The sequence below is a fragment of the Aquarana catesbeiana genome, linkage group LG03, assembly GCF_042186555.1.
Source record: "Aquarana catesbeiana isolate 2022-GZ linkage group LG03, ASM4218655v1, whole genome shotgun sequence".
NCBI lineage: Eukaryota > Metazoa > Chordata > Amphibia > Anura > Ranidae > Aquarana > Aquarana catesbeiana.
Window position 1 is genome coordinate 259,414,137 of NC_133326.1, and position 12,134 is coordinate 259,426,270.

The 12,134-nt window shown below is 40.2% G+C and overlaps 1 protein-coding gene across 1 annotated transcript in view; it reads right to left on the reverse strand.

The window, feature by feature from the left end:
* ZDHHC17 (zDHHC palmitoyltransferase 17) overlaps positions 1-12,134 on the reverse strand; it is a gene marked incomplete in the record, with an annotated part of 86,524 nt that overhangs the window by 45,307 nt on the left and 29,083 nt on the right. The window contains 2 exon segments of the mRNA XM_073620007.1: positions 6,747-6,891; positions 10,519-10,596. Coding sequence (XP_073476108.1) covers positions 6,747-6,891; positions 10,519-10,596 — 223 coding nt within the window.

The window sequence follows — 12,134 nt, forward strand, 5'->3', positions numbered from 1 at the left end:
TGTCCATTCAAGTGAATAAGCTTCCCTGTGTGCAAAAAACGAGTAAAAACATGCTATGGTAGGTGTGAAAAGGGCCCAACTACCTGAAGACTCCCAATAGAATTTGCAAAGCATTACGGTAGTCAATGGATTTCAGATAAACAAAACACAATAACAATATATCTGTCTGAACAAACAGTACACTGTAAAGATATAGAATGTTCTACTTCTTCAAATGACATTTCATAGTCTTTTCAGACAAAATTTAAGCTCTAATCTCAGCTGATGCTGTAACCATATAAAAGGTAACCAATATATGAGCTGTGAAATTAACTTTCCACTGAGCCCATTGTTCCAAGGATAATAAACAAAATTAATCTGGCAGACAAGGAATGTAGTAAACACAGGCTAATCTCCCATTGTCCTGGGGGAAGGCAGGAAACCTGAACAAAATATATGGCATACACTTAAATGGAAAAGATCACTAAATAAAATGATTTAAAGAAGAAGAGGAATCTGCAGCATGTCAAATTTCCCTTGAAAATCACCCTGACTGCAATGGCATGTGTTCCCTAAAACTGATAAAGCAGTTAGTGCCACCTGCTGGAAGAAATTATTTGTGCATTACAAGTGGAATTACAAAGTAGAGGACGACGTCGGAGCTAATTTGTAAAAACTGAAGCAAAGTGAGATTCTAGGCTTTATTTTCTAAACGCAAATGGCAGCTTTCGTTTTTCTCACACAGGCATTTCGTTTGTGATAATCCATCAAATGTACAGCAGAAAAAAAAAAAAAAGTATTCCTACTTTAAGCCTCTGGATGCTCTGTGATGCCTGAATAACATAGCATGGATGATGGAGGGTGTTTGCTTCCACCCTCCATTTGCTCGTGGGCATGCCACTAGTACAGCTTTCTAATAGGAATGAACGAGATCGCAGCTGTACCAACCAGCTCTTTATGAGGAGGAAGGTTGTGCAGCTCAAAACGGAGTTGCACAGTAAAGATTGCTGGATTGGGGCTGAAGCAAATAACACAAGGTGTTGAGCACTTGGGGGTAGGGGGGAACCAATTAAAGTTAAAAATGAATAATATAACTAAATAAAGATCGGAATATCATATACCACGACAGTGACATACATATTTGTGGTTTGCAAACGAACTTAACTCCAGCCTTAGCATCAGTCATATACAGATGCACAGGCTCCTCTCCTGTACTGAAATCGCTTACTTGGATTTCCCTGCACACTGAGTTTCCTACAGGGTGCATTGGAAGCTGCAGCAAGTCAGAGATCGAGCCTACCTCTTTTCCTGGCTGGAAGACATCTAGCATTGTTTAGACTTCCATCCCAGCCTTATTGTGTTGGCTTACCCCTTCTTTAATTACATTTCAGATCTTTCAATCATGGAGGCTCATGCAAACTTAGTGGGGAAAGAATCTTTACACTTTACAGCAGATGCAAAAAACACAAAAAAAAACAAAACACACCAACAGACAATTTATTTCAGATAGATTATATAGTACATAAACACACACACACACACACACACACACACACACACAGTCATTTTCTATAGAACATACATAACTGAACCCATTGCCTTTGCCTGCACAGCAGCACTCTGGGACTGGGAGAGGGTGGTACAATAGTGTCAGTCAAGTTCTACTTCTCCACACACTACTGTTTAGTCAAACATTGGACACAATTACAGGAGTAGAGAATGCAAAGTTGTTTTTCTATGTCCCATCACAGGCTGGATGTATCCTTGACCTGGTACTTTGCTTATCTGCATTATGGCTTGCATTAGAGGGGGGGTCTAGGTCACAAAAACAGGGGCTAACTTAGCATAGTTTAAATTATTATTAGTGTGTGTGTGTGTGTGTGTGTGTGTGTGTGTGTGTGTGTGTGTGTGTGTGTGTGTGTGTGTATATATATATATATATATTCATATTCTCGGGAGTGCCTAGCCTAAAGTGCCTTGAAAAAGTATTCATACCCCTTAAAATTTTCCACATTTTGTCATGTTACAAACAAAAATGTGAGTGTATTTTATTGGGATTTTATGTGACCAACACAAAATGGTACATAATTGTGCAGTGGAAGGAAAATGATAAAAGGTTTTCAATTTTTTTTTACAAATAAATATGTGAAAAGTGTGGCGTGCATTTGTATTCAGCCCCCTTTACTCTGATACCCCTAACTAAAAATCTAGTGGAACCAATTGCCTTCAGGAGGTCAACTAATTAGCAAATAGAGTCCACCTGTGTGTAATTTAATATCAGTATAAATACAGCTGTTCTGTGAAGCCCTCAAAGGTTTGTTAGAGAATCTTAGTGAACAAACAGCATCATGAAGGCCAAGGAACACACCAGACAGCTCAGGAATAAAGTTGTGGAAAAGTTTAAAGCAGGATTAGGTTATACAAACATATCCCAAGCTTTGAACATCTCATGGAGCACTGTTCAATCCATAATCCGAAAATGAAAAAAAAAAAAAAAAAAAAAAAAGAGTATGGCACAACTGAAAACCTACGAAGACATGACCGTCCACCTAAATTGACAGGCCGGGCAAGGAGAGCATCAGAGAAGCAGCCAAGAGGCCCATGGTAACTCTGGAGGAGCTGCAGAGATCCACAGCTCAGGTGGGAAAATCTGTCCACAGGAAAACTATTAGTCGTGTACTCCACAAATCTGACCTTTATGGAAGAGTGGCAAGAAGACAGCCATTGTTGAAATAATAACATAAGAAATCCCATTTGCAGTTTGCGAGAAGCCATGTGGGGACACAGCAAACATGTGGAATTAGGGGCTCTGGTCAGATGAGGCCAAAATTTAGGCTTTTTGGCCTAAAAGCAAAAAGCTATGTGTGGCAGAAAACTAAAAACAGCACATCACCCTGAACACCCCCATCCCCACCGTTATACATGGTGGTGGCAGCATCATCTTATGGGGATGCTTTTCTTCAGCAGGGACAGGGAAGCTGGTCAGAGATGATGGGAAGATGGATGGAGCCAAATACAGGGCAATCTTAGAAGAAAACCCGTTAGAGTCTGCAAAAGACTTGAGACTGGGGCGGAGGTTCACCTTCCAGCAGGACAATGACCCTAAACATACAACCAGGTCTACAATGGAATGGTTTAGATCAGGGTTTCTCAACTAGGGTTCCTCCAGGAGGTTCCTAGGGGGTCCTTGAGAAATTACTAATTTGTGCATTTCAGATAAGTTACCAATGACACTGTTGATCTTTTTAGCTGTCTGCAAGGGGGGAATTCTTCCCAATGACCACAAGTGTAAGGCGCATTTTTCTCACTAACCATCACACTAATATATCATGAGCTGTAGTCATTTTTAGCATGGGGTTCCCTGAAACTGAAAAGTTATTTCAAGGGTTTCTCTGAGTTGAAAAGGTTAAGAAAGGCTGGATTAGATCAAAGCATATTCATGTGTTAGAATGGCCCAGTCAAAGTCCTTACCTAAATCCAATTGAGAATCTGTGGCAACAGTTGAAAATTGCTGTTCACAGACACACCCCATCCAATCTGACAGAGCTTGAGCTATTTTGCAAAGAATGGGCAAAAATGTCACTCTCTAGATGTGCAAAGCTGGTAGAGACATCCCCAAAAAGACTTGCAGCTGCAATTGCAGCAAAAGGGGTTCTACAAAGTATTGACTCGGGGGGGGGCTGAATACAAATGCACGCCACACTTTTTACATATTTATTTGTAAAACATTTGGAAGAGCATTTAAAAATTTTCCTTCCACTTCGCAATTATGTGCCACTTTGTGTTGACATCACATAAAATCCCAAAAAATACATTTATATTTTTGGTTGTAATATAACAAAATGTGGAAATTTTCAAGGAGGTATGAATACTTTTTCAAAGCACTATATAGGTTTTTTTTTCCCTCGCTTATTGCAGTAGAATTCCTCTGTTTACCTTCTATTAGCCGATACCTTAACTTTTAACCTAATTTATGTCACTCAAGTTAAACAGTTACAAGCTTTACCAGAATTGGAATCATTAGCTAGGGCAAAGAATATTTTGTGATATGTAATCTAATGGTACCCTCTGCAGAGTAGGAAAATCAGTTCATCTATCTTTTATTGACCATTTTCTGCTCATACTCTCACTGCACATACAGTCAGTGCTGTCAGGTTTACGGTTTTTGCTTTGTAATCTGAAGGAGCAGCATTAAAGGCTCAAATGATCTTTCAATTGTGATTGGCTAAATACATTTCAGGTGCAAATGTCTTTCGATGCAGAAAAAGACTTTTGGTCTCTGGTGGAAGCAGAGGTCTCAATGAAAATGTCCAACACAGCCTCTGCTGAGTTGGACCTATAGCTCTACAATCAGTAAAGCTTTTGCCCCCTGTTGATTGGAAGGCTCCAGATTCGAGTTAGCAGGGGACATGCCAGGATTCTGGAAAGAGACCTACTTTCACACAAATCAAGGGTCATTCTCTACTGCAGGCTGGCAGGGGGACATGCTGAGGTTCTGGCTTGTATTTACCGGATTTAACACAAGTTCAATTGGGCTTAAAAAGAGAAAGATAACAAGAAAAAGTAAATGGCTTGCAGTATGGCAACAAAATAGAAATTGCTTTCATATTGCATTATAAAAGACTTTGTAGTCCTGAATTTACAGGGAAAGATATGCAGCAATATGATCATCCAAAATATGGAGTGAAACAAGTCAGTTTTGTTTTAGCTTCTAAAGGTTCTGTAATTGTGTTCGACTAGTCCTGTGATCCAGGTACCCCTACCAGGCAGCAAAGCCAAACACAAGAACAACCAAGGCACTGGACTCATGTGCTGCCAAGGCAGAGCCTTCCACAAAACAGGTACCAACCTCAGGAAAAGGGAAAGGACCCAGAATAAGAATTCACACACATACAATCCAATCAGTGCTCCAAATATCCAAGAGTCCAAGATAATTTAATGCAAAAAATTGATTAATGGCAGAATAGAGACAAAGCGCCTCGGTGGGCCAAACACACTCCCCCTTTCACCAGATATTAAGAATTCTGACTGTGAACATATGCACTCCAGTGAGTAGATAATAAGATAAAACTGCATTGTGATTTCCTGCCAAGCTACACCAGCGTCGGTTAATGCACCAAAGCTTCTTTGGTATCTGCTCAACTGAGTCCATTTTGGCACAGTCAGAATTCTTAAGCCCTGATGAAGGGGGAGTGTGTCTGGCACCATAGGCCCATTGGCTCTATTCTGCTATGAATCAATTTTGTCATGAAATTACTTTGGATGTTTGTTTGGTGTTTTCATTAGATTATGTGTGTGTAGTAGACAGCAAAGCCAGGCTGGGGACCTTACTTTTTGCTACTGAAGCAATAGTAATGGCTTTTTTTTTTTTTTTTTTTTTAACAAACATGTTATATTTACCGACTCTATCCAGTGGTTTTGCACAGAGCAGCCCCAATCCCCCTCTTCTTGCCCCCCCCCCCCCGCCGGGTGCTCCCACAGCAAGCAGCTTGCTATTGGGGCACCTGAGCGGGCTTGCTCCAGAGCCGTTGCTTTGTGTGTCCATTTAAACATGGAGCAAGGTGCTGCCCTCGCTCTCTTCTCACTGGCTCATTGGCTGTGATTGCCAGTAGCGGGAGTCAATGAGGAAGGAGAGACCTGGGAGAGACCTGGGAGAGCCGAGGCTCTCGTGTAACATCGCTGGATTGGGATGGGGCAAAGAAATAAAGCTCAGAGGACAGTCCTCCATCTTCAAGTGTAAGTATTGCTTTTTTTTTCCCCTTTTTAAATTTCACATGTCAGATCATGGTGCACAACCACATAAGTGTACTTCAAAAACCATACAGACAAAAATTAAAGTAGGATTGCAGATTTAATTACACTTTAAATAGTTACAAAACAAATGGCTGCTGTGTGTGCTGGAATATACTGTAGTAGCATTAGCACAGTAAGCACCACCGTGTTCTTGCAACTGTACAGATGCCTTCCTGTCCGATTGGCATTATTAAAGAGAGTCAGGCCGAGTGCTTCTTTGGCACTGAGGTGAAGACTTGTAATTATTTTTATGAACACAAGGCTTCTTCTGATTGGCTATGGTGAAGAGGCAGGCAGAGGAGGTCACAAGTTTATATTTCAAAGCTACAAATACACTCTATACCAGTGATGGTGAACCTTGGCAGCCCAGATGTTTTGGAACTACATTTCCCATGACGCTCGTACACTCTGCAGTGTAGTTGAACATCATAGGAAATGTAGTTCTAAAACATCTGGGGTGCCAAGGTTCACCATCACTGCTCTATACACACACACACACACACACACACACACTCACTCCTTTAGGAAAATATTCACACTGAACAACTTTTTTCATGTTTGTATTTAAAACATTCATCAACATGCATTGAAGTACATAAAGTGCACTACCAACACATGTTGCAATGCACAATAGCTATACGTCTCCAGTGGAAACTGCATGTGCCTAAAGAGATATAAAGGTTATCTAAAATCTGGTTTTAGAGAAGGATATGGCTTGTGCACTAAAAATCTTTTTAAGTAGGCAAAGAAACTATTCATGAACCAAAAAAATAACATCAGCTGCACAGATTTATTGAAAAGTAACAATAATGCAGAGAAATGCAAATAAAAGGAAATTCATTATCTGGACAATTACATTGCTGTACAAAAATGCCATTATATTTCTGGTGCATTGGTTTCCTGGCTCTTGAAATGTGTAATGTCCTGCAGTATCCATACATAGGGAGCAAACAGGATTAGAAATAGTTTCTTACCTGTCCCTTAGCTATGAGATATGCAACAATCGAGGTATGTCCGAACTGAGCGGCTAGGTGAATACAACTGCAACCTTCTCCATCAATCAGTGAGGGGTCAGCACCATACTTCATCAGCTGTACAACCATAGACAAATGCCCCTGTCTACAGAGACAGAAACAATACAATGGTGAGTTATACATTCTTCATAGGCACCAAGTATATCACAGCTATAACTGCTGGTTTTCTCTTCATTTAAATCACTAGTTGGCCGACCTAGTAGTGAGTCTCTAAACGTTTAGTGACCTACTACATACTTATTTACACCCCCAACTAGACATAGCTCCTACCATCCTGGTTGGAATCTTCCTTTTCTGTGTTAGAGCTTGCATGACATGGCCTTGATTCACTTCAATGGAAAACCAGTATGCAGTATGACAAGTTCACAGAGGGCTTATTATTTTCCATTCTCAAAAACGGTGGTGTAAGATAAAACTTATAAGTTTACCTGGCAGTTTGTGTGCACCTTAGGCATGTTTACCTTAACGTTCTGTGAGGGAAATGAAACCAAGCATGGGATCTCTCTCCAATAAAAGCACCTTAGTAGAATGAAGGTGAATTAGAATCCAACCATCTTTTTTCTTGTTGCTTAGGTTTCCTTCTCATTTTCTGTGTAGTTGCCATTACAGGAAGTGAAAAAACTCCCAGTGGGGACACAAACAAAAATGATCTATTCATTCCTGGGGTCCACAAACTTGTCAGCTCATTGGCATCTTTAGTAAAATTTTAGATCGCTCCCAAACATTTAATATATGCAACTCATTTAACATACTCTACTTAAAATAATAGTAGCATAGATAATAAAGATATGAATACAAAATGAATTATATTCTTGTGAATACAGTTAATATTTCCTCTTGGAATCAGCAGCTGACATCATGGTTATTACAAAGCTGCATCTTTACTAAAGCAATTAGTGCTTTGGCACCATTCCCATCACTATGGGTGTACTCACTGGCTCTCCAACAGAGTATGAGGTGAGAGTGTATGCCCAGTTGGAAAAGTGAGTATGTACTCATATTCTTCCCCCAGAAGGGGAATGGTGGAAAATGAAAGACACAAACCAGACTGGTAAAACGCAGCCAGTGACACACAGCCGATAGAGGCAACTCAGGACAGAGAAACACTCGCTAGCGGCTTATCATCCAACTTTTGGTAACACCGTCTCATTGCTAGCCACCTCATTTTCAAGAATAGGGATTGGCGTGCAGCTACAGAGACCCTTGGAGTCCAATACTGACCACGTAAGGTAACGCTGGTCTAACACTGCCCCACTCTATTTAAAAAAAAAAACAACATTTTGTCATGAGTTTAGGTATAATGCAATTCATTGTTCTCCTAAACATTGACTGGATGGACAGACAATGCCTTTTCAACCTCTTGGGTAAAGCCTGGTACACACTTATTTTTCGGTGGGTTGAATGATAAAAAATGAAAAAGCTTGGAGAGTACAGCGATTCCTCCCTCCCCGCCAGAACACTCTGGTCAGCGTTTTCATTGGCGCTGATCGGGTGCAGATGGGCAGACCCTTTTCGGTCATGCCGTTCGCTTCTGTCGGACCAGCTGCCATACCAACATTCAGCCAGTGTGTACGGCCCTTTGATCTCAAAGAATACACACAAGTAGCTTTGCGTAAGACAGAATCTAGAACTATAACCGTTTCTAAACCAGGACTTTTCAGCCACTTCTAGATGCTCTTTGTCAGGAATAATAAAGAAATTCTGTACTGAATGAAATATGTAGAATGCACTGCTGAAAATATAATCTCTCTGGTGTCCCCGGGTTCACCATTTTCTAATCTAACACAAGTACATAGCAAATAATGCCAGAATTCTAACCCTACATACATGTTCTAAGACAGTGATGATTTTGCATCTATTGGGTCAGCATAATAGCCAGGCAACTAGCATTTGCAAAAGGGTAAACCAGCAATGGTAGCCCACATTTTTTTTAAAATCTCCATACAGGTTTCTTTCAAATTGAGAAAAAAGGTAAGGTTATGAGATAGTAAGTGAGAGAAAGAAAAGCAATTACAATAAGGTGAACATGTGCTTAGTCTACAGAGGTTTGCTTTATTCTCCCTTCCTTAGTAGTACCTTCCTTTTGCATACCTACCACTCCATGCAGCTGCAGTATGCCAGGAAAAATAACCTTGTGTGTTTTGGACTCTCACTGTCTCAAGCGCTAGGCCAATAAAATGAACACAAATGTGGTCAGTGGTCACATTGAGCAAGTCACATTTTCCACCATACCTTTAAGTGGCCAATACTCTCATCGCTCCCTGCGGCCAGAGAAGAAGGAAAGCAAAGAATAGGGAGTATGTGCTTCTAGGGGATCACTCTTTAACCCTTTTTGTTGCCACCAATGTAACTTTTTACATGCTGGCACCACCAATGTACTAAACTCCCGGGCACTATATTAGGTTTACATTTTCACTCCTGGTTACAGACTATGCAACAGAATTTAATTCTACATATGAAGCCCCCACCATGTGTCCCTGGGTTAACAGTCCTTCCTGCGTGCTTGAGACCTCCATGATGGGTGTCAGGATGTAGAGTGGCAGGAGGTGAGCTAATGTTTGCTGATCTCCCCTGTTAAAATGTGAACCCAGAAGCACTCACTCTGCACACTTCTGGGTTCAGAGCAGGCAAAGCCAGGCTTTTTTTAGCTAGGGTAAAAGCTGTGTGAGCGCAGTCAGTGCTTGATTAGCTTCAGAAGAGTGCAGACGTATCTCCTGATGTCGCCTTACTTTCTAAAGAGAACCTGCCACATGCGCTACATTACCACTATGAGGGTTTAATAACTCCCACCATGCGAGAGCAACAAGGATACTTTTGGGGGGAAAAAAAGTTTAATAAAAAAAAAAAAAAAATTACTAAAAAAAAACATTTTTCAAAAGCTACCTCCCCCCTCCAAAAATGATTATTGCACCACACATATTAGGTATCTCTACGCATGCAAGAGTAATAATTCTAGGTCACCATTTAACCAATTAATTTAAATTGGTCTGTAAAGCAGTAAATGCTATGGACAACTTTGGGTACCGCAGTACTTCGCTGTTTCACAAGTGAACCAATTTTAAGACTTGACAGATTTGATATTTCCTCAACGCAAACTCAAATTTTACAAAAATTTGGCTATTATATATTGTGTCTGTGTGCACCAAAATTAATTTGTGTGTATTTTACTAAAAATTGAGATTTGATAAAAAACAGTAGCACAATTAATATGTGATATTAAAAAAAAATGCAACGGTTACCATTTGATTCCACAAGGTCTCTGCTTTTAGAAAATATTTTTTGGGGGTTTTAAGTGATCTTCAGGCCCAAAACATGCATTTTTACTTGTGCAGAAAAAAGCTTTAGGCAGTGAAAAGATTAAAATGTAGTTATTAAATAGTATGAAACACTGTTGGAAACAAACTGAGGAACTTTTTATTATCCTTTTGAGTGCTTGTTCGCACATTGCATGAGCAGTTAATGCATGAAGCACACACTAAAAATAGAGCTGACAGTGACATTGTAATTCACACCACTGTGTGTAGGGCACTTTCAACACTTCACTGATAATTTCAGAAATGAACAGGTTATATTTTCCATGTATTTGTGAAGCACATTCTATCCATTCAGCAAAACAGAATTCAACCTGGCACATTAAATGCTTTGAGCAAATGATTTTTAGATGTGTAAGTGGATGAAAGATTCTGTTCATTTCCACAAGCTATAATGTTACCTTGTTGCCCAGTGCAGAGGAGTAGAATTTAAATCCCCACCAAGTTGGTCTACTATAGCACCTTTCGATATGTAGAACCTATGAGCAAAAACCACATAAAAATTATCTTCAGATATAAAACACAGAAATGTTGTATTTGCTATATTTTGTGACTATACAAAGAATGGTTCCAGGACAAATAACTGAACTCAAAAGAACATGAAGTACAATATAAAATTATTACACAAGAAACATTATATGCACTTGGCTGGACTAATACAAGGAGCCAGGCATAAATTTTGATGGACTTTTATTAAAAAAAAATTCCATTGAAAATCAGTGGAAAACGCATTACCACCCATGCTTTGACATACAATAAATTATGCATTCCAACAAAGGTTAATAAAGATTGTTTTCAACCAAAGTTAGTATGTCAAAAACAGCCAGGTAACTGATATATTCAGGAGGTACAGTACTTTGCAAAAGTTTAGGCAGGTGTGAATAAAAATACTGTAAATTAAGAATGGTTTCAGAAATAGAAGTGTTGATAGTTTATTTTTATCAATTAACAAAATAAATGCAGAATGCATAAATGAACAGAAGAGAAATCCAAATCAATATTTGGTGTAACCATCCTTTGTTTCAAATATCTTGTAGAACTAAGCACAGATCTTCTGTGGCTGTAGGCTGCCTCAAATCCTTCTGTCTCCTCATGCAATCCCAAACAGACTGGATGTTGAGATCAGGGCTCTGTGGGGGCCAAAACCACCACCAGAACTCCTTGTTGTTCTAAATGTTAACAATAGTTCTTAGTGACACTGGCTGTACGTTTGGGGTCATTGTCCTGCTGCAGAATACATTTGGGGCCAATCACACACCTCCCTGATGGTATGGGTAAGTATCTGTATTTCTCAGCATTGAGGACACCATTGATCCTGACCAAAGCTCCAAATTCATTTTCAGAAATGCAGCCTCAAACTTGCAAGGAACCTACACCACACTTCACTGTTGCCTGTAGACACTTCCTTCTACAGCCAAAATATTTCAAATTTTGACTCATCAATTCAGAGCACCTGCTACCATATTTTTTTTGTGCACCCCAGTTCCTATGTTTTTGTACATAGTTTAATTGCTTAGCCCTGTTTCCACATCAGAGGCATGGCTTTTTTGGCTGCAATTCATACATGAGGACCACTTCTGGTCAGACCCCAGACAGTAGATGGCTGTACCTAGGTCCCACTGGTTTCCGCCAGTTCTGGGCTGATGGCACTACTGGACATCTTGCGATGTCAAAAGGGAAGTAAGCATGATGTGTCTTTCATCTGCTGCATTAAGTTTCCTTGGCCGACCACTGCATCATTTCTTTACTAGGGAGTGCTGTAACTGGCAGTTCCCGCGTGCATGCGCCGGAGCGACATCACGCGACTCCGGCCAGTCACAGAGCTGGAGTTCACGGCCCTGGAAGGAAGAGGGGCGAAGATGGATGCGGCCTCCAGAAGGGACATCACGGGCAAGTGGCACATAATGTGCATACCAGTACATTATGCTTTTACTTTGCAGGTAACTAAAAAGGAAGTAAAACCCATCATGGTTTACTTCCTCTTTAAGAATTGATGTTGGTTTGAAGCCAAATATTT